At 47.2% G+C, this 22,313-nt stretch overlaps 1 protein-coding gene across 1 annotated transcript; it reads right to left on the bottom strand.

The window, feature by feature from the left end:
• Positions 1–2,690: 2,690 nt before the first annotated feature.
• Positions 2,691–14,383, bottom strand: SEPTIN3 (septin 3). The gene is made up of 9 exons (XM_065403216.1): positions 14,197–14,383; positions 13,720–13,848; positions 13,219–13,300; positions 11,905–12,042; positions 10,922–11,039; positions 9,762–9,857; positions 5,767–5,866; positions 5,263–5,314; positions 2,691–2,826 (listed from the first exon to the last, which is right to left on the bottom strand). Exons 1-9 carry the CDS (start codon positions 14,357–14,359, stop codon positions 2,691–2,693), a joined length of 1,014 nt encoding a protein of 337 aa, XP_065259288.1. The 5' UTR covers positions 14,360–14,383.
• Between the last annotated feature and the right edge of the window lie 7,930 nt (positions 14,384–22,313).

A 22,313-nucleotide genomic window follows, 5' to 3' on the forward strand; every position in this document is an offset into this window, starting at 1 on the left:
CAAAAAAGATATATTGAAATTGGAAAAGGCTCAAAAAAGGGCAATAAAAATGATTAGGGGTATGGAACGGCTTCCGTATGAGGAGAGATTAATAAGACTGGGACTTTTCAGCTTGGAAAAGAGACGGCTAAGGGGAGATATGATTGAGGTCTATAAAATCATGACTGGTGTAGAGAAAGTAGATAAGGAAGTGTTGTTTACTACTTCTCATAACACAAGAACTAGGGGTCACCAAATGAAATTAATAGCAGCAGGTTTAAAACAAATAAAAGAAGTATTTCTTCACGCAACGCAGTCAACTGTGGAACTCCTTGCCAGAGGATGTTGTGATGTGCAACACCATAACAGGGTTAAAAAAAGAACTAGATAAATTCATGGAGGCTAGGTCCATCAATGGCTATTAGCCAGGCTGGGCAGGAATGGTGTCCCTAGCCTGTTTGCCAGAAGCTGGGAATGAGCGACAGGAGATGGATCACTGTTCATTCCTCTGCGGCACCTGGCAGTGGCCGCTGTCGGAAGACAGGATACTGAGCTAGATGGACCTTTGGTCTGACACAGTAGGGCCATTCTTATGTTCTTATGTAATGCTGTTTCTCCACAGGTAAAATACAAAGTAGAGGCCTTAGTGTTAAGAAAACTGATATAACCATTCAGTGACTACATCTACCCCTAATCTAGGGCTCAGGCTCAGTGCTGAGAAAGAGACAAGTCCCTTAATCAAATACCAGGCCGTCTCCTGGAAGATCAGAGGGGGAACTGATAAAGCAGTCGCGATTCACATCTGGAAGCTGTGCAGAGACTGACCATGTTTGTTTGACAGCTGGAGAATGATATAGCTGTGACTGGGAAGGGGAAAGGGATCCCTAGTGCTAGAAATCCAGGGGATTAAAAAGCATTTCTTCATAAAGCAATTAAATAAGATATGAACTTTACATCTCTATAATGCCCACATTTCATCCCAAAGGAACTAAAAGCACAGTAGAGGCTCTGGGCCCCAGGGTAAGCCAGTGGAAAGGTTCCCAGTGTGGAAAATCTGCGAGGAACCTCACAAGGTATCCACAGTTCTCACTTGCTCAAGGACTGGTATCCTCCAGCACTGTCAAAAGTGGGTGGCCCTGGCCGGGGAGGGGTGGGGGGCAAGGGTCATGTGTATTTTTCTCTCTTCCTTCCCTAAAAGCAGAATCCTATACAGCAGATAAAGGGATCCCATGATGTTTCCCAACAGAATTAGGAGGTATTCTTGTGTGGAAACTCACTCCAGTCCTGGGAAAGATGATTTCCTCTCTGCTGTCAACGTCCCTTTTCCCTTCTCATTCACCTTCCCTTAGCACATATTTCTCCCCCTCTATACATCCTCTGACGTCCTCAATAACTAACTAGTGAGAGTGTGCCGAGAACTGGTGGGTGTAGAGGGGATCACTTGACCCAAGACCAGCAGGCCAGCCAAAATTCTGCCCAGTTTGTCCATGAGCTAGTTCCAGTGAACCCAGCTCTTTGTGCTAAGGAAAGAAGAAGGGATGGTCTCATGTTCACATTAGTACGTGGAACTCATGCTTACTGGTATTGGCTTAGTTTCAAGCGATTAACTCTAGGGCACATTCCAAGGCCCTCATTCATTTTTTTACTTAGGCACATCTCCCATGGCTTCAGAGACAAGTTTGTCCAAGTAAATACTGGGTAAAAACTGAGTGAGGACTAAGGGCTTGGCCCATTTGCTTAGTTGAGAGTTCTGCCTGAGTAAACTCCTGGGGGCCAGATTATGGGTGGCCCTTGCATGGGTGACTACACAAGGAACCTACCCTGTGTGTCATGTGTAAGCTGAAGTATCCTAGAAGATGAGGCAGCCTACCCAGGCCCCCTGCCTGCTGGGGTAGGGAGATACCCTGCCAATTCCAGGGCAGTGGCTAAATGCCACTATTTGGCCCTGAGTGAAGACCTCAGGATTTGTCCCTCAATTAGTGTTCCTGGTTTTTCGTTGTCTCTCCGCTCCCAGACACCTGTGATGGGAAGGTAAAACAACAGCTTCTAGAGCTTACAATGAAACCCTAAGGTCCAAGATCTAATTTGTGCTCACTTCCCACCACCACCCATCTTCCAGTTAGAATATGGACTGGAAAATATGATAATATCTCTCCTCCCAGACACAAATTACCACTAACCCCACCCCCTTCCCTTTTTTAACAGGCCTCAGTGAGAAAAGGGGATATGCCATAGCCACCTATCACTCCCCCTAATCAACTGCCTACCTTCCCCATCCACACCAGGGAACTCCACTCACATGCAGGAAGAGGTTCTCCGATGCCACCACCATTCGGAAGGCACTGTGCTCATTGATCAATCTGTCTGTCCTTGGAGTCTTTCTATGCTTTTCAAATGTGCAAACACAGAACCAAGTCATCCTCTCCAAACACCCCAAACCCCAGAAATCAAATCTCCCAGCATTCCCTCCACTACTTCCCACAACCAAGACACGCAACTGAACCACAGAACACGAGAGAGGGGAAGACAACAAACAGCCTGCTGTGCAAAAAAACAAGAATGATGACATTCTAGGAAGGAGAAAGGTATGCCCCTGCTCCTTCTCCCATACACACACACAGAGGATGTGCCACATGCTTTGAAGACAGGCCTATAGTAAAGTCAAGGGTAGCTGGGATGGGTTGTAATATCCAGACAGTGGGAGGAGTGATTCACAGATTACTTTCGTGGTTCTCCTCTGTCTCGGCGGTCACCGGGGGGAGCCCCCCGTTGTCATTCAGCCGCTTGGCCCTGTAGGTCTCATAGTGGATGTTGTGCGTCACTTCTTTTAGGTCTTGGAGGTGGGTCCTGCAGGAGACAGAGAGAAGGAGGATAAGAAAAATAATCAGCTGGGTCAATGTTATTCTTTCTGGGTCTATTTTATTTCCTAAGATAAATGGGACGGTTTCTCCAGTCTGGCTGGCCAATGAACAGGACATTCATTTTTTATGGAAGCCATAATACATTAGCCAATTGAAACTGCATCAGTCAGCAAAATAAAATAGGCACACAGGATATGTCACACTGGCTCAGATCATTGGCCTCACCAGTGCAGTATGCTATCTCCTGCTACACCAGATCAGACCAATCAATGGTCCATTGAGTCAGCTATTCTGCATCCTGCTGTATCAGTTAAGACATCTGGTTCATCAGTCTTCCAGCAGCAGTTAATACATGATGCGTCAAAGAAGATAAAACTTCCCCATGATCAGGGCCGGCTCTGGCTTTTTGGCCACCCCAAGCAAAAAAAAAAAAAAAAAAACCCGGGGCATCCAGAATGGCAAAGCAAAGCAAAAAAAAAAAAAAACCTGCGGTGCGGCCGGAGCCAGGGTGCAGGGGGACGGGAAGCTCCGCGCCGCTCCGGTCGGCTGAGAGGGAAGGACGCGGGCTGCCCTGCCGGACTTGCTGCAGGGCGCTCCCGTCCTCCGCGCCGCCGCCCCCTACAGGGCGGCCAGAGCGGAACCAAAAAAAAAAAGAAAAGCGGCTGTGCCGCCCTAGGATTGAGCGGAATGCCACCTCGAACAATCTGCCGCCCCAAGCACCAGCTTGCTCGGCTGGTGCCTGGAGCCGGCCCTGCCCATGATGCATCTGGTCAGTTGTGCAGTGGAGCCCACAGTAGCTGTGCTGCCGTCACCAGCCCCCCGGAAGAGTCCCCCACAGCCACAACTCCTTCCAACCAGTCATTAACCGCCAGAAAACGCCTGGGCTTTGACCACCATTGTTTAATGACCACCTTAAGAACATAAGAAAGGCCGTACTGGGTCAGACCAAAGGTCCATCTAGCCCAGTATCTGTCTACCGACAGTGGCCAATGCCAGGTGCCCCAGAGGGAGTGAACCTAACAGGCAATGATCAAGTGATCTCTCTCCTGCCATCCATCTCCATCCTCTGACGAACAGAGGCTAGGGACACCATTCTTACCCATCCTGGCTAATAGCCATTTATGGACTTAGCCACCATGAATTTATCCAGTCCCCTTTTAAACATTGTTATAGTCCTAGCCTTCACAACCTCCTCAGGTAAGGAGTTCCACAAGTTGACTGTGCGCTGCGTGAAGAAGAACTTCCTTTTATTTGTTTTAAACCTGCTGCCTATTAATTTCTTTTGGTGACCCCTAGTTCTTGTATTATGGGAATAAGTAAATAACTTTTCCTTATCCACTTTCTCAACATCACTCATGATTTTATATACCTCTATCATGTCCCCCCTTAGTCTTCTCTTTTCCAAACTTCCCCTTTTATTGAAAGATTTGGGGAAAGCCCAACAGTGACAGCTAGGTGGTACCAGCGTTAGGAATTTGTTGTGAGGGACAAACAATGCAATATTGTAATGTCACCATGACATCACTGTGTCACAATCTGAGGGTTCATCACTCCCAGATGCCAAAACACCATGACAACAGGAAGCATACAGGGGATTGGTTTTTAACTTTGATGTATATTTACATTGGGCTTCTTAAAAAAACCTACCTTGTTAGTCTATAGGGCATAGAGATTACCTTCAAACAGGGGGGCTGGAACAATGTGTATAGTGCGGGTGCTGAGAGCCATTGAACCAAACTGTAAACCCTGGATATGATGGAAACCACTTCAAGCCAGGGGATGCGGCAGCACCCCTGGTCCCATAGTTCCAGCGCCTTCAAACTATGGGACTTGCCCATAGAATTTCGGCCAGATGTCAGTTCTCCTGAAAGGGCTTCAATCCATATATGAACTTGAGAGAAGGGGGACTGGAGATTGGGGATATGGAGCTTTTTATCTCTTGGTCAATTCTAATCCATCCCCAAATCAGGAGGATTATATGGTCTGAGGATTGGAAATGGACTGAAGAGTCTTTCCCTCTTTGTCACTGATTCCAACTCAGCCCTAAGTCAGGAGCAACTAAAAAGTGTTCCCATCTATTGTGTGTTTGCATAATGGGGCATGGGGGAGGATATCACTCCAGTTCCTTGTCACACAGGCCATCCACATCACCCAAGCACCATCACAACTATCCCCCTTGTTGGCATAGCAATCATAGACATTAAAGATCAGCTAGGTTGCCCTGTCCATTAGTTAATTTAAGAATGTTCCCTATAGTAGTCAGCCCAGCTTGAATTGTCTTAAGAAATATGACTTTCATCCGTTTGGAGATTGTTCCATTATCATGGCTTTCGTCACTAGGAAATTCTATCTGAAAGTCCGTTCAGTAAGTACTGTAGCCCTTCTCATCAGGAATAGACAGTTACATAACCGCTGGCCTCACCTGATGACAAAGTCTCGAAGTAGGGCAAATTCACAGTGATTGAGGTTTTCCACTGTAAACAGAGAAAATTGGGAAATGGGGTGTTAAAAAAATCCTTCATTAGTACAGTGCATGGGATGGTGGTCAAGACAGTGGGCAGACGGGCACAGAACTTATATTTCAAACAGGGCATATAGTGCTATATGTGCATAACATGCTGTCTATTGGGCTTGTCAGTTCTTAAAACCACAAGGGAGGGTTCACTTGAAAAGTGAGGTGACCTCATGGGCCCCAACGTGGCACCTTTCATATTCTAGAGTGGCAGCAATACCCTGCCAGTTGCTGATACCACAGTGGTAGCTCCAATTCCCCTCAGCAGAGGTGTTTGAAAATATCTTTGTTTTATTTTGATTAAAAAATATGTTTAACTATAGGTGCGAGGGGTAGTGCTCTGCCGCGTACCTGGAGCTTTGCGTGCCTGAGCCTAGGTAGATACATCCATCTCAAAAGGATGGACCTGTTTACCTTCAATGACGCCCCAGGGAGTTTTCCTGCCCAGGATTCTTTTGCCATTTACTTGGTATTCCTTGTCGCTGCCCACCACTGCAAACGGCATGCTTTCCTGCTGGAGATAGACAGGTAGACAAGCCTAGTCAAGCTGTTCCTCTGCGCACTAGACAACAATGAGATATGGGCTGTAGTACTACTCCTCTCTCTCCACCCTTCCCCGTTACCCTCTTCCCTCCAGCATACGGTCTTCTGCAGAACAAGAGGCACTCATTGCCAATGACCATCCAATGACTGGCCACTGCAGACTATGACAATATCCCAAGCATTTCAACAGTTGTTTACAGCTGTTGCCAGAGCTGAGCCTGCAGAGGTTCCCAGTGATTCCATGGGTTCTGCAGATGGGTGCAGTATTGTTCTAGGTGAGTCTTCAAATGTGACCGGCATTTTTGAATCATAGGAGTGATGAATATGGAGCTCTCTAAAATCATTTATTAATACTGTATGCTGGCCTGACTTTGGCCTGGTGTTTGCTGCACTCATATTTTGGTAAGTATTTCTCCCCAAGGGTCTCTCTGGGGTGGTTCCCAGAAGGAAAGAGGAGATGGCTCAAGATGGTCACCTATGAGTCCTAAAGGGACAATGCCAGAACTGTTCGCTCTGACAACTCTACTCAGTCTCCTGCCAGGGTATGAAACTTTCTCAACCAGAGGGCAAAAGCCACCAACACTTGACCAAGCCTCCTGCAAGACAAAGAGCTCGGGAGTGTGTGTGTGTGTGTATGGGGGGGTTAACAAGGACACTGCAAGGGGGTGCACGAGATTGAAAAGACTCAGACACAGGAACCTATGGGGGTGTCTGAAGAAGCTAGGCCTACCTAGGTTTGGGGCCTACCAGTATGGGATGGTAGGACTCTAGGTAGGACAGATGTGCAGGAAGGCTGTTTGTTACTTTAAAATCCTATTTTTTTCTCTAGTGGTCCATTCCATGAGCTATATGTTGTTTTAAGGAGGCTGCAGGTCACTGTATCACTGGGTGATAAGAGGTTGCTATACATGGAGCATTGTACCCACGTCCCAGGCTCAGAGTGGAAGAATCACATGATTCCAACCCTGAGATAGACCTTTTGCCTGTACCTATTACCTGAGGAGATGCACTCAGGGAGTTTGTCTTCACTGCAGAGTTAACTTGGCCTTTTACTCAGGTGTTGCCCCTAACTCTCCTCCCTTCCACACACAAAACTCTGTCACCCAAGTTTAGTGGTGCTTTCAACCCCAACTAGTTGTCCTGTCCTGGGGTATAGGCTAAAGCAGGGGTAGGCAACCTATGGCACGCGTGCCAAAGACGGCACGCGAGCTGATTTTCAGTGGCACTCACACTGCCCGGGTCCTGGCCACCGGTCCAGATGGCTCTGCATTTTAATTTATTTTAAATGAAGCTTCTTAAATATTTTTAAAACCTTATTTACTTTACATACAACAACAGTTTAGTTATATATTATAGACTTACAGAAAGAGACCTTCTAAAAATGTTAAAATGTATTACCGGCACGCAAAATCTTAAATTAGAGTGAATAAATGAAGACTTGGCACACCACTTCTGAAAAGTTGCCGACCCCTGGGCTAAAGGCTGAGTGAGGCTGATAACCCACTCACTTTGCAGTGAGGACACAGACTAAATCATTCCAGTGCTGATAGTCCTCCAACGCTTTCCCACAATTCCTCTCATCTGGCCAGAAGGACAGACAAGTTCTCCTACAATTCATTGGGAAAGAATCATAGAGTGGCTCATCTCACTGCAGCACAAAGAACCATGGGAGATGCCCCCCCCCCCCAAGTCCTAGCAACACACACGCACAGGGGACTGCAGCATCAATGAGGACACAATAACTTTGGAGTGGCTGCTCACACCTAGGGCAGGTCTTCACTACGGGGGGGGGTCGATTTAAGATACGCAAATTCAGCTACGCGAATAGCGTAGCTGAATTCGACGTATCGGAGCCGACTTATCCCGCTGTGAGGACGGCGGCAAAATCGACCTCCGCGGCTCCCAGTCAACGGCGTTTACTCCCACCTCCGCTGGTGGAGTAAGAGCGTCGATTCGGGGATCGATTGTCGCGTCCCGACGAGACGCGATAATTCGATCACCGAGAGATCAATTTCTACCCACCGATTCAGGCGGGTAGTGTAGACCTAGCCCTAGACTAGGCTAACCCAGGTGCTGATCCTCCGAGTTTACTCTGCAGTGAAGAAATACCAAGAGGGGGCAGAGGTGCAGCTAGTTCTATAAATGTGACAGTCCACAGAGGTACCCGACACTTCCTGTGTAGAAATCCCTTGCTTCCATAGGTTAGTCTGGAGATCCCCCAATATTTCCATAGGTTTTTGCAGGTCTCCACAATGTTCCATAAGTTTAGGGCTTCTGATTTTCAGTATTAACTGATAAACACCAGTAAAACATCCCAATAAAAAATGAAATCAGTGTTCAATAAACATGGGAAAAACATGGGAAATGGTTAGTTGGATCTAAGGTTTTGTCTACACGGAGCAGTAATGCGGATGACAGAGGTATAATTTCTAAAGCACACTAATGTGTTGCACATTAATTGGTCTGTGTAGACCCTGCTGGTGCACACTAAAGGTTCCCTAGTGCACTTTAAAGTAAAGCTGTTTGAAATAGTGCTACACTAAAGTGCACTAGGGAACATTACAAAGAGATTGGCCTTTTACTCATTCCTCCTCCTGGGGGGAGGGATAGCTCAGTGGTTTGAGCACTGGCCTGCTAAACCCAGGGTTGTGAGTTTAATCCTTGAGGGGGCCATTTAGGGATCTGGGGCAAAAATCTGTCTGGGGATTGGGCCTGCTTTGAGCAGGGAGTTGGACTAGATGATCTCCTGAGGTCCCTTCCAACCCTGATATTCTATGATTCTATAGTATATACTACTGTAATGTGTATAGTATATATAGGCATGGAAGAATTAGATTTTTATTGGTAAAAGTAGGTAAACATCAATTTAAGGGACACACAAACTGATGAAAAATATTTCCACTGATAATAATTGAAATTTACAGATAGACAAAGTAAGAAAAATGCTGCTTGAGAACTTACTAGGGTTTGATTTAAGGATATTTACTTTTTATATTTTGACATGTGATATTGACAATTTGTGTTTGAACGGTTATAAAGCTTTAACTTTTTGAATCTCAACATCTACTGTCATTAAATAATTATTGTCCTATCTTCCCTATCATCTGACCAGCACCCCAATTTCACCCACTGTGAAAATTTTAATTGAAAAAACTGCTTAAAAATAAACTCTGATATTATCCATCAAAATTATGAAAAAATAAAAAATCGAATTCTGCAATGCCTAAGTATATACATAGAGAAATCCCCAAAACCACAGATTTTTGACATCTACACAAAACTCAAAAATTGCTAAAAATAACCCCCCTGCAAATTAAATTCATAAACCCCCAAAAGGAAAAGCCCTACATGTCTTCTACAGATGTCCCCAGCTTCCTAGAGGTTGGTCTGCAGATATCCCCAGCATTTCTACAGGAGATGGCTGCAATGATGATTGACGTGAAGGGGAAATATGATCAAATTTTTACTTGGGAGATTCTCAAAAATAAGAGTTTGAGGGGTCAAGCTAAGAACAAGCTGGGCTTAAATAGCAACAGCTCACATGGGAAGTTAAACCCAGCCCAAACCCAGTGTCTAGTAGATTTCAGTTCACCAAGATGAAGTGAAACAAACAGTCCTCTTAAATTCAGCAATCACAGCACTCTATGGTGATAATGAACGGAGACAATGCAAATTAAATTAGAAAGGATAAAAGAACCCATCCTCCCTACTGGATATAAACAGTAATAATAATAATACTTTGCATTATAGCATCTTTCATCCAAGGATCTCAAAGCACTTTGAAAACTAGAGTGATTTGTCTCCATTCTGCACTCAGTGAAATCTAACCACTCCTCAATACTCTCTCATGATATGGTGTGTCCTACCCTGATTTTGTCATTCTCTGTTTTATCCTCCAGGTCCTCATCAAACTCTTTCTGGGGGTAAAACTCGATCCCATTCACCTCCAGTTCTTTGCGCACCTGGGCAGGGAAACATTGGAAAGTAAAAAGCAGTGCAAGCATTGAATTATGGCAGACAGCAGAGTGCAGTGGTATTACATTCCTACTGCAACATTCTCGAGGGGAAGGCGCCTGCAGGGAATACTCCTGAAGGAGTGTGTGATACAGTTGTGACACACAGCAGTGCTGGCAAGAGATTGGACTTTATTCACTGGCCCCATTGGTCAGGGTTATGAAGGATTAATACCCCAGTCACAGAACAGGGATCAGCAGAAAGACATCTTGGCAGGTCACAGCACAGGTGTGAAACCCTTGCCATCACTGTGACAGATGCCCTTTGAGAGACTTCAGCATAGAAACAGCTGCTCTTCCACAATAGATGCATCCCATCAGTTAGTTTTTGTCCAGGGTGATCTCTAGTAGATTTCAGTTCACCAGAAGATCCACCCATTTTTAATTCTCCATTGTGGTGCCCCTAGCAGACCATTCAGCATTATTCTTTGTGGTCTTAGTTGATCATTTCCTTAGGCTCATTTGGGCTAGGAAGGTACATTCTCCTATCAATTAGTCTGAGTTCAGAGGTAGGGTTCACTAGCACAGATACATGCTAATGTCAGCTCTGACCCGCTGTGGGCACATGTTTTGCGAAGGTTCATTTAAAGGACAAGCGTGTTCTTGGATAAGGCCATATTGTCAGGAATGTACGGCGACTTGGGAAAGAGCTGAATTGCTGTGATATCCTACCAGCTGGAAAGGTGGCCTTCCCCATATTAGTCTGAACGATTTAGGCAATCTTCTGCCATATGAGCACACCCAGATCATCGCACACGCCCCACATTGACACAGAACCAGGTCCTGTTTTAAGGTTGCACAATAGCTGGACTCTGTCAGTGGAGAAGAATCCAATATTGTATCCCATGGCAGCAGCTGAGTGCTGTTCCGAACCATGAAGGGAAACACCAGGATGTCTGAGTGGTCAAGACAATATAATCACAGTCTGAAGGATAAAACCACCTTTCCCACCTTCCTGCCAGGACAGGTGAGGCTGGGAAAGACTCGTTCCACACAGGCGTGGTGGTACTCACCCTTTGTTTGAACTCAGTCTTCTCTTCCAGGGTCATGGTGTCTGCCTTGGCGATAACAGGGATGATGTTTACTACTTTGCTGAGATGTTTCATGAACTCTAGGTCCAGGGGTCGCAAGCTGCAGCCCGATAAAAAGGAATAAGTGAGAGTCATTTTACCACATCACCCTTAATGCTGGCTCCGCTCTTCCCCCTCCCAGAGTCCAGACGAGAGGGGGAAGGGAGAGCTCTCCTGTGTATCCCCCAAGAGATGCTCCCATTAGATCTCTTCTCCTCCTTCCTCCTCACTCAATGCCTAGAAAAAAAACCTATGGGGAGAGCTGGCCTGTCTATCCCATTCTAATGCTTTTCTGTACAGCCTTTCCAGTGTCCAGCCCAGTAGGGAAAAGTTAAACAGCAGTGGGATTCCTACGCATGACCCATGGGAGAGATGAAAGAGGCAGAGTGGGATGTATATAGGAGTGATGCATGGGATAGGATACCGGGAGAGACTCGTGGAGGACATAAAGTAGAGGGAGTAGTGAGATACATATGACTGGTCCATAGGGGGAGCTAAAGTAGAGGTGCAGTAAGGTAGAGATGAGATAGGATACATCAGTGTTTCCCAAACTTGTTCCGCCGCTTGTGTAGGGAAAGCCCCTGGCTGGCCGGGCTGGTTTGTTTACCTGCCGCGTCCACAGGTCCGGCCGATCGTGGCTCCCAGTGGCCGCAGTTCGCTGCTCCAGGCCATTGGGAGCTGCTGGAAGCAGCAGCCAGTATGTCCCTTGGCCCGCGTCGTTTCCTGTAGCTCCCATTAGCCTGGAGCAGTGAATCGCAGCCAGTGGGAGCCACGATCGGCTGGACCTGCGGACTCGGCAGGTAAACAAACCGGCCCGGCCCGCCAGGGGCTTTCCCTACACAAGCGGCGGAACAAGTTTGGGAAACACTGGGATACATATAAGTGATGAGTGGGAGAGATGAAGCAGTCAGCAGCGGGATACGTACGAGTGACCCGTGGGGGAGATGAAGTAGAGGCAGCAGTGGACTCTCGTGTCTGGGATTCGTTTTTTCCTTGCAATATTCACTTCCTCTTTCAGGAATTTTTCATATTGCTCATTGATGTATTTCTCAATGGGCTCCCAGCTGTGAAGGTCAGAGAGAGAGAGAGAGAGAGAGGCACATTCCTTCCTCATGCTTCATACATACAGTGCCTCTGGCACTTACAGGAACTAAGAGGGTTTACAGGGTGGGAGGGTATCATCCATTAGCCTGATCAGATCCTGCCAGGGTTATTGATCAGCAGAGGTGCTCAAGCTGAAGCCCCAGTGGCATACGTGGAAAGGGGCTGCTGGCAAGGCGTTCTCTGTGAGGGCCCCCCGTGACTTTGGAATTTGCCTTATTCTGATCCAAAATAGGCAGAATCTGCTGAATTTTTGGGGTGGGGGGGGTGGGAGCAGGAGATTGCAAGCGGGGCGGGGGGAACTGCTGGACTGGGAGGGGGACTTGAGAAGGATGCGTTGCCTGGTTTGCTGGTAGTGGATTATACTGACTGCACTGCTGCACCAAAATTACACTTGGGGTGTGAATTTTGTTGAGTTTTTAAGTTATGCCTAGGGTCCTAGAGCATGGCAATAGGCACTCTTTTATAGCATGTGTATGCCTAAGTAAAATAAATGAAATAATAATGATAAGGATTTAACATTTCCTGAGCTTCTTTCATCTAGTAGGATCCCAAACACTTTATAAGCTGTGTATATAAGAATCATGTCACCTGCCACTGAAGTGCAGCCACCTCTGGAGTGGAACATGTTGGTAGTTTAACAATTCACAGCAACACTTCACAGCAGTATATGGGCCTGATCCAAAGCCCATTGAAGGCAATAGAAATATTTCCATTGACGTCAATGGGCTTTGGATCAGGCCTTAAGCGAGGAAGAGAAGAAGAATATCACATCCCTTTGGAACCCCCGAATATCGTTATCCAGATTGGAGTTTGGCAGGATGCTACTCTAACACCTTTATTCTTCTCAGATTTACTATGGGATCTGTAACGAATACATCTTGTATGAAAGACAACAGCTGGAGCCACAGAGTACCCCCAGTCCCATGCTGGGGACTGGTTCAGAACTGAATCAGAAGGAACACCAACATCCCATCCTGCTGCGCTGACTCAGCCTGGAGCTGAGCTCATACTAACCTGTTTACTGTGTTCCAGGGGTGGGGTCCATCTCTTCTGCATCCCCAGCCCTATGAGTAGGTCAGCCACCCAAGAGGCAAACAGAGAGAGGGGGAAGATAGATGGGGAGGTCAGACACTCACCAATTCTCATTGTTGATCTGGTCACCAAACCCTGGGGTGTCAATTACCGTCAGTTTCATCTTGACACCACCTTCTTCAATGACTGGGGAAGAAAGCAGAAAAGACCTTATGATCTCCCTCGAGATCGGCTTCTCTGTGTAGGCTTCTATGACACATGTGGGAATGACGATGTTCTGCCCTTTCCACCACCACAGAAGCAAGGGAGAGACAGTTCGTGCCTCATTCAGAGCAGGGACTTTGAACCTAGGTCTCTCACTTCCCAGATGAGTGCCCTAACCACCAGGCTACTGGCTAGTCTGGAGTGGGTCAGGGTCTCTCTCTCCCGCTCTCAAAAATTTGGAAAGGTCTCGGTTTCATCTCAATGTGGAACTAAATCTCGAATTCTGGTTTTCCAGCCAGCCCTAGTAAAAGTCCTTGACAGGACTGTTCTAAGACACCAGCACCCCCTATGCTCTTTCAGCCAGTACTGGTGGTCCTCGGGATACTTTTCCTGGTTCTTACCATGCCCAATGGCCTTGATCTCCACTGTCTTAGGGATCTTCTCCTCACGGTTCCAGCCTGAAGACTTGCGGCTAACTTGGGATTTGAAGAGGGTGTTCACCAGTGTTGATTTCCCCAGCCCACTTTGACCTGATAAACGTAAAGGGGAAGAATGTAGCATTCACCACAGCTAGGTGTAGCATTCACCCTGACAATAGGCTGAAGAACTTAAACCCAGGGAAGTTGCCAGGTTGGGTGTGCGGGATCTTCTTGCCCTTCATATGTACCTTAAGGGAAAATCACAAGGACAGGGACTAGGGATCTACTGGAACTAGGCATGGCCTGATATTAAAGCATCTGTCCTTCACCCATACTCCCAATGATCCCCTGTACCCTTATAACCTCTTGTACTTGTGCCTGTGAGAGTGAAGTCAAAGCCCGACAAAGCTTCTCTCTATGCCCTCCAAAGGCTCCGTAGGCCTTGATGACCCCTCCTACCTACAACCATGATGTTGAAGTCAAAGCCCGTCTTCATGGTCTTCTTGCGCATCTGCTCAATGATGGTGTCGATCCCAATGTAGCCCAGCAGGTTGGAGTTAATGCCAACAGGTTTCATTGGCACTGCTGGTTTTTGCCGGGGCTCCGGCACCAGCTCAGACATAGCTGCCTCAGTCTTGTTGTCTGCTGACCCTGCCCGGGAGAAAGGAGGGAAAACTGTCATTCAGGTGGCACCACTAGTAATCTCCCTCTGCCCTTCTCTGGTGCTGGGTCTCGGATGTGTGTTTTACTGGCTGCTTGCTGGGCATGAATTAGGTTACAGATTTGAGCTTTACGGCCCTTACTGGACAGTTAACTTTCTGAGGCTCTGGCTCCATGTTATACACCATTGCATCCTGGGAGCTCCAAGGGATGGGGCCCCTAGAGCATGGCATGTGCAGGGGGGACAGGAGGGAAAACGTCTGTCTCATTGCCTCTGTGGCCCCAGGGCTATGGAATGCCCTCCCCTTTGACCTAGAAATGTCCCCAGAATCAGCCCCTTCAACATCAGGTTGAAAACTGGCTCTCAGCAACTGCTGCTAGATGATCTTGTGGGTTTAACCGTATGGTTTTTAATATGTAGGTCTAAATTTTCAAGTGTTCCCTAATTATGGGTACTCAACAATGAAGGCACCCAAAATCCGGGAGCACTTTTGAAAAGGCGGCCCTACCTAAACGTAACACCGTATTTCTGCTATCATAGCCCTCTTTAGCTGTCACTTTCTCGTTCTTTTAAGGAGAGACTAGGCTAATTATCAGAGCAGGAGCGTGGGAAGCCGGAGATCCAGCTTCTATTTCTTACTCATCTATAGACGCACTGCATGTCTCTGGGCAAGTCACTTAACCTCTCTGTGCCTGTTCTTCCATCTATATGGGGTTACCCGCTTTGTAGGTAGTGTAGGCAGAGCTCACTGCACCCCAGTGACTCCTTGTATCCGTCCATTCCCCCCACAGACTCCCTGTGCCACCCTCCAATCCCCCTCTATTGCAGGGACTCTCCCTACCAGCCACGTTCAGTTTTTTTAATGTGGCTGGTAGGGAGAGTCCCTACACTGAACGTGTACAAAGCAATTGTTATCGCCATCACAACATATAGCAGTGAGACCTGGCAACTTACCAAGAAAGATATGCAAAAGCTGGATGCATTTCATCACTAATGTCTGAGAGGAACATTGGGAATAACATATAGAGATAGGAAGATGAATGAAGAAGTCAGAAGAATGACTGGACAAGGCCCCCTCTCACAAATAATCTACAAAAGAAGACATCAGTGGCTCGGACATGTGCTGAGAATGGAAAAAGAACGCTTACCAAATACCGCCCTTGAATGGAAGCCAGAAAACGCGAGAAGAAAGAGAGGAAGACCGCGAATAACATGGAAATGAACAGTTCTGAACGACATCAAGCACCTCAACATGAAATGGGAAGATTTGGAGAGAAGGGCAATTGAGAGGCAAAGGATGGGGGTAGCCTAATGTGCAGCAAAGCATGGGATGGACTAAGGTCTAAGGTCCCAACCAGCCATGTCTACACTAGAGAGCTTACAGTGGCACAGCCGTACCAATGCAGCTGTGCCGCTGTAAGATCTCCTGTCTAGCTGCTCTATGCCGGCGGGAGAGAGCTCTCCCATTGACATAATTACTCCACCCCCAGCAAGCGGCAGTAGCTATGTTGGTGGGAGAAGCTCTCCTGCCGATATAGCGCTGTCCACACCGGGGCTTATGTGGGTGTAACTTACATCACTCAGGGGGATGTTTTTTCCACACCCCTAAACAGCATAAGTTATTCCGATATACGTGGCAGTGTAGACCTTCTTCTTTCTTTCTCTTTCAGGGTGTCAGCATTTTTACACAGTATTGGGGTGATGGGCAGAGCTGAGAGGAGGGGTATTGTTATGCTGGAAGGGGTTAATGGCTGCCATCAGCTAACACAGAAGTGGCTGAAGAAGTAGATCTGCTAACCAGATGCCAGGGGCTCTGTGCCTCCTCCGTTGCTTTTGGTTTTTCTGATTTTCAACAAAATCTGGCTGTGGATGCCTTGAACATGCCCTGTTGTATACAATATTGTAGCCGGGTTGGTTCCAGGATATTAGAGAGCCAAGGTGAGAAGTTGGTCCAATAACAGATATTACCTCACCCACCTTCTCTCCCTAGAACCTTCCTGACACTTGGGAAGCGATTGGATTCAGTATTCAAAATGGTCATGTTATAGACAGACAGTCAGACAGTCAGACAAGTTCAGTGTAGGGCCTCGCAAGCTCAGCCAAAAATGGAGCTAATAGCACCTATCTCACAGGAACATTGTGAAGCTTCATTAGTGTTTGTTAAGCACTTTGAGGGCCTCAGATGAAAGGGACAAGGGAAGTGCAAGGTGTTGTCATTATTTCATCACTTCCCTCTCTCTCAGCCAACACATCCAGGCAGGGTCCCACAGATTTCTAAGATCTGACCTTTTCTCTCTGTCCACCCAGCTAAAATTCTTGTCCAGGCCTTCATGATTGCCTCTCTGGGTCACTGTAACCTCCTTCTCCCTGGCCAGCCTGACACCCACATTATACCCTTCCGGCCCATACCAAAACACAGCCACTCAGATCATCTGACCTCAGCACAGTGGTGCAAGGAGGGCGGTCCAGTCCGGTCCGCCGTACCAGTAAGCTATTTATAGCCTGCATGGCGTACTGGAAAGACATAGGAGGAGCAGAACGTGGGGCCGCCAGCAGCTCCTCCGGCATGGCTGTACCGCCCCCAGCCCTTCCACACAGCTGTGTGCCTGTGTCTCCTGTCCAGGGTCTGTACAGGAGCCCCACCGGAGGGCAGGGCTGGGGGTGGGGCTGGTGCAGCCGCAGCGGAGGAGCTGCCGGCGTGGGGCCACTGTCTGCTCCTTTTGCCACCGTGGTTCCAGAGAGCCCTGTGGTTGAGAAGTCTCCGGCGAAGTGGGAGGAGGACAGAGCCCCCTCTCCCCCCGCCAGGTAACATGGGATGGATCATGGGGAGGGGAGGAGGAGAGCACAGGGCCTGGGCTGGTGGTGGGGCAGAGTCACATGAGGAGGTCACGTGCCTCCCCCTTTTAGCTGGTGCAGTGTACCAGTATGAAATGAATTCTACTTTCACCACTGCCTCAGCACCACCACCTCTTGGAATGTCTGCCCCCTCACATACATCTCTGTGCTTTCTTCCATACCACCCTCTCCACAAGGCACGAACGCCCTCTCTGAACTGGTCCACAAGGCCACTATCTTCTCATTTCTAGTACGCTTGAAGACCCACTACTTCTGCAGTGCCTACAAAGAAAGAAGCTAGCTGACTCAATCTCTCTCTCCCCCATCTTCCATGTAAAAGAGAGAGACAACAGTGAAGTCCTTACTGGGTTTCATGGAGTCTCTGGCTCTTTTTCTTTATTGGGTTAGAGAAAGCTCTGCTTGGGATAGTAAATCATCTGCTTCTCTAAATCACTGATTTATCTCATTAATGAACTGCTCACATACATGGAGGGAAGGGGGCTGAATGGCGGGTGGGATTGCTGGGAGGGAGGAGTGTATGCACACTGGAACTAGCGCTGGGAATTGGTATGGGGGGAATGCATAAGGGTTGAATTTGGAAGGGAAGCAGAATAATTTAATATCTTTATTTAAAAAAACCAACAACAGTCGTGATCCTTGTAAGCTGTTGTGCTATCACCACTCCGCTCACTTCGCTTGTATGTTTTTAGATTGCCAGCTTCCCAGGGCAGGGGCAGTGTCTTCCTTTGTCTGGCCTTTGCAAAGCATTCAGCACATTGTGGGCACTACTCCAATCTAAATAATAAATGACAGATTATCCCCTTAAATCAATCCCTCCCACCTCTTGTTTCCTCTGCTCTCCCCTGCCCCAGCCACACCTGAGGAAGTTGGCAATCCAAAGTGGCAAGTGAGCAGTTTTGTGGCATGACTACCATTTGGCATGTTGCAGCCACTGCTTCTGGAGGAGGAGACATCTAGGGCCCACACACCATGCCAAGGGCCAGAGGCACCAATGACCAACATCATGGGCTGCAGCAAAAATAAGTGTACAGGGTAGGAAGGAGTCAGGATAGGAAGAATTTCAAGGAGTGTTTCAAGACAGAGATGGTCTGGGAGGAAGAGCCGGTCTGGGTGACTGAGGAACTGCTTAACATTTCCTCATTTAAAGCACTGTACAAACATTAAGGGATTCTCCACACAGGGAAATTTACTGGCATAACTATACCAGTATAAATTTATAACTAAATTGTCATGGTTATTTTTAGTCAAAGTCATGGACAGGTCATGGGCAATAAACAAAAATTCACAGAAGCCATGACCTGTCTGTGACTTTTGCTGCTGCGGCTCCATGGTTTCCCCCACCACCGTGGGGGCTGGGAGCTGTGGGGTTCCCGCTTCGCCCACAGTGGCTGGGAGCTGCAGGGTGACCATATTTCCCAAAGAGAAAATGGGACACCCCAGCCGCTTGCTTGAGGCGTCCCCCTTCCCCTGCGTGAGTCTGTCGCCCGTCGCTGGAACCCTGAGGAGGGCCCCTTCAGGAGTCTGTCACCTGTCACTGGAACTTTGCACGGGGTTCAGTCGCTTGTCACTGCTGTCGCTGGGACCCTGCCAGGGCCCCACTGGCTGTCAGCTCCAAAGTCCTGCAGCTCCTGGGGCTGAAGCAGAGAATGTCACTGGAGGTCTCTGGAAGTCAGGGATGCCGTGACATAAATGTAGCCTTAGTTATAACTATAGCCACATAATTATACCACCACAGCCGCGCTGGTAAATTTCCCTGTGCAGACAAGCCCTAAGGCCAAAAGTGGCAGTGATTTAGGGAGCGTGTATCAATGTTTGAGTGTCCTACCTGAGACTCTTTAAAGGAGCGTAGCTCCCAGAGGGTGGGTACGCACGGAAGACATTGCTCCCTCTAAGGATAGAAATCCTACCTATGCCATGCATATGCTTATAGCATCATAGAAATGTAGGGCTGGAAGGGACCTCAAGAAGTCATCAATTCCAGCCCCCTGCACTGTGGTAGGACTAACTAAACCTAGACCATCCCTGACAGGTCTTTATCCAGCCTGTTTTTAAAAACCTCCAATGATGGTGCTACCACAACCTCCCTTGGAAGCCTGTTCCAGATCTTAAATACCTTTATAGTTAGAAAGGTTTTCCTAATATCTAACCTAAATCTCCCTTGCTGCAGATGAAGCCCATTACTTCCTGTCCTCCCTTCAGTGAACATGGATCACTGTCCTCTTTATAACAGCCCATAACATATTTGAAGACTGTTAACATGTCCCCCCATAGTCTTCTTTTCTCAAGACTAAACATGCCCATTTTTTTTAAACTTTTCATCATAGGTCAAGTTTTTTTAAACCTTTTAGCATTTTTGTTGCTCTTCACTGGACTCTTTCCAATTTGTCCACATCTTTCCAAAAGTGTGGTGCCCAGAACTGAACACACTACTCCAACTGAGGCCTCACCAGTGCCATGAAGAGTGGGACAATTACCTCCCGGGTCTTACATATAACACTCCTTTTAATAAACCCCATAATATTAGCCTTTTTCACAGCTGCATCACATTACTGACTCTCATTCAATTTGTGATCCACTATAACTCCCAGATCCTTTTCAGCAGTACTACCACCCAGCCAGTTATTCCTCAGTTTGTAGTTGTGCATTTGATTTTTCCCTCCTTAGTGATGTACTTTGCACTTGTCTTTATTGAATTTCATCTTGTTGAATTAAGACCAGTTCTCCAATTTGTCAAGTTCATTTTGAAATCTAATCCTGTCCTCCAAAGTGCTTGAAATCCCTCCCAGCTTGGGGTCACCTGCAAGCATGCTTTCCGTCTATGATCAAAATCATTAATGAAAATATTGACCCAGACCTAAGACTGACCCCCACGGGTCCCCATTACATACACCCTCCCAGTATGACAGCAAACCAATAATAACTACTCTTTGAGAATGGTCTTTTAACCAGTTGTGCATCCACTTTATAATAATTTCATCTAGATCACATTTCCCCAGTTTGCTTATGAAAATGTCATGCAGGACTGTGTAAAAAAAACCTTACTAAAATCAAGATACATCACATCTACTGCTTCCGCCCATCCTCTAAGCCAGTAATCCTGTCAAAGAAGGAAATTAAGTTGGTTTGGCATGATTTGTTCTTGACAAATCCATGCTGACTATTCTTTATAACCCTATTATCCTCTAGGTGCTTACAAACTTATTGTTTAATAATTTGTTCCAGTATCTTTCCAGGTATCTAAGTTAGGCTGACTGGTCTATAATTCCCTGGTACTCTTTGTTCCCCTTTTTAAAGATCGGTAGTATGTTTGCCCTTCTGTAGTCTTCTGGGACCTCACCTGTCCTCCAGGAGTTAAAAATAATTCCTACTGATACCGAGATTGCTTCAGTTAGCTCCATAAGGACCCTAGGATGCATTTTATCAGGCTCTGCTGACTTGAATACATCTAACTCAGCTTTAACCTGTTCTTTCCCTAATTTGGCTTGGATTCCTTTCCCCTTGTTGTTTATATTAATTGTGTTGAGTATCTGGTCACCAATAACCTTTTTAAACAGCTCAGCTTTCTCGATGCCATTAGTTATTAACTCTCCTTCCTCATTAAGAGGATCTACACTTTCCTTCATCTTTCTCTTTATGTATTTAAAGAATCTCTTATTGCCTTTTATGTCCTTGGCTAGGTGTAATTCATTTTGTGCCTTAGCCTTTCTGATTTTGTTCCTGCATGCTTATGCTATTCTTTTGTACGCCTCCTTAGCAATTTGTCCATGTTTCCACATTGTGCAGGATTTCTTTTTGATTTTCATGTCATTAAAGAGCTCCTGATGGAGCCATATTGGCTTCTTGCTATTCTTCCTATCTTTCCTTTGCATCGGGATAGTTTGCAATTTTGCCTTTAATAGTCTTTTTGACAAATTGCCAGCTCTCTTGAACTCCTTTTCCCCTTGGATTTTTTTTTCCCCCTGGGACCTTACCTACCAGTTCTCTGAGTTTGTTAAAGTTTACTTTTTGAAGCCCCTGGTCTTTATTCTGCTGCCCTCACTCATTACTTTCCTTAGAATCATGAAATCTATTATTTTATGATCACTATCACCCAAATTGCCTCCCATCTTCAGATTCACTACCAATTCCTCCTTGTTGGTCAGAATCAAGTCTAACATACTAGCCCTCTGTTTATTTCCTCTACTTTCCGGAACAAAAAGTTGTCCCTGGTACATTCCAAGGACTTACTGGAAATGTTGTGTTTTGTCATATTACTTTTCCAGCAGATGTCTGGATAGTTAAAGCCCCCCATTAATACCAGGGCTTGTGTTTTGGGTATTTCTGTTATTTATTCTAGAAATACCTCATCCACCTCCTCTTCTTGATTTGGCAGTCTATAGTAGGTAGCTGTATGTGATTGTAGTGGGCAATGACTCAGCGGCACCGCACCTGCTGCTGGTCATCCAGGGATTTAGCTTTTCCAGCCTTGGAGCGCCCTCTGCCGGCCGGTATCCTGCTTGCCTCAGGCCCCCCATGTCCCTCCCAGACCCCAGTGCCCCTTTACCTTGGGTGCCACCCCCTGGCAGTGCCCCCCACTCTCTGGGTCTCCCCACCCAGGGGATCCCCCAACCCTCTACCCCCACCTCACCTCAGTGGCTACTGCCAGTCACCATCTAGTCCCCTCTCACTGGGGCAGACTGCAGTCTATACCACTCATCCTCAGCAAGGGGGATTTGGACCTGCTGCCTTTGCCTACCCTGGGCTGCACCTCTGCAACCCCAGTACCCTTCCTGGCCTTTACTAAGGCCTGCAGCCTGGAGCTCCCCAGCTCCTCTGGCCTTTCCCCAGCCCTGCTCCACTCTACATACCCTGCTGAGCTCCCAAGCAGCCAGGCCCATCTCTCTCCACAGCTAGAGAGAAACTGCCTGTGCTCCTGGCCCACAGCCTTTTATAGGGCCAGCTGTGGCCTGATTGGGGCATGGCCCCAGCTGTGGCTGCTTCCCCAATCAGCCTCATCTTTGGCTTGCAGCCCCAGCTCTCTCCCAGGGTAACCCCTTCGGGGCCGGAGCGGGGTAACTAC

This window comes from Emys orbicularis, chromosome 1, assembly GCF_028017835.1.
Source record: "Emys orbicularis isolate rEmyOrb1 chromosome 1, rEmyOrb1.hap1, whole genome shotgun sequence".
Taxonomy (NCBI): domain Eukaryota; kingdom Metazoa; phylum Chordata; order Testudines; family Emydidae; genus Emys; species Emys orbicularis.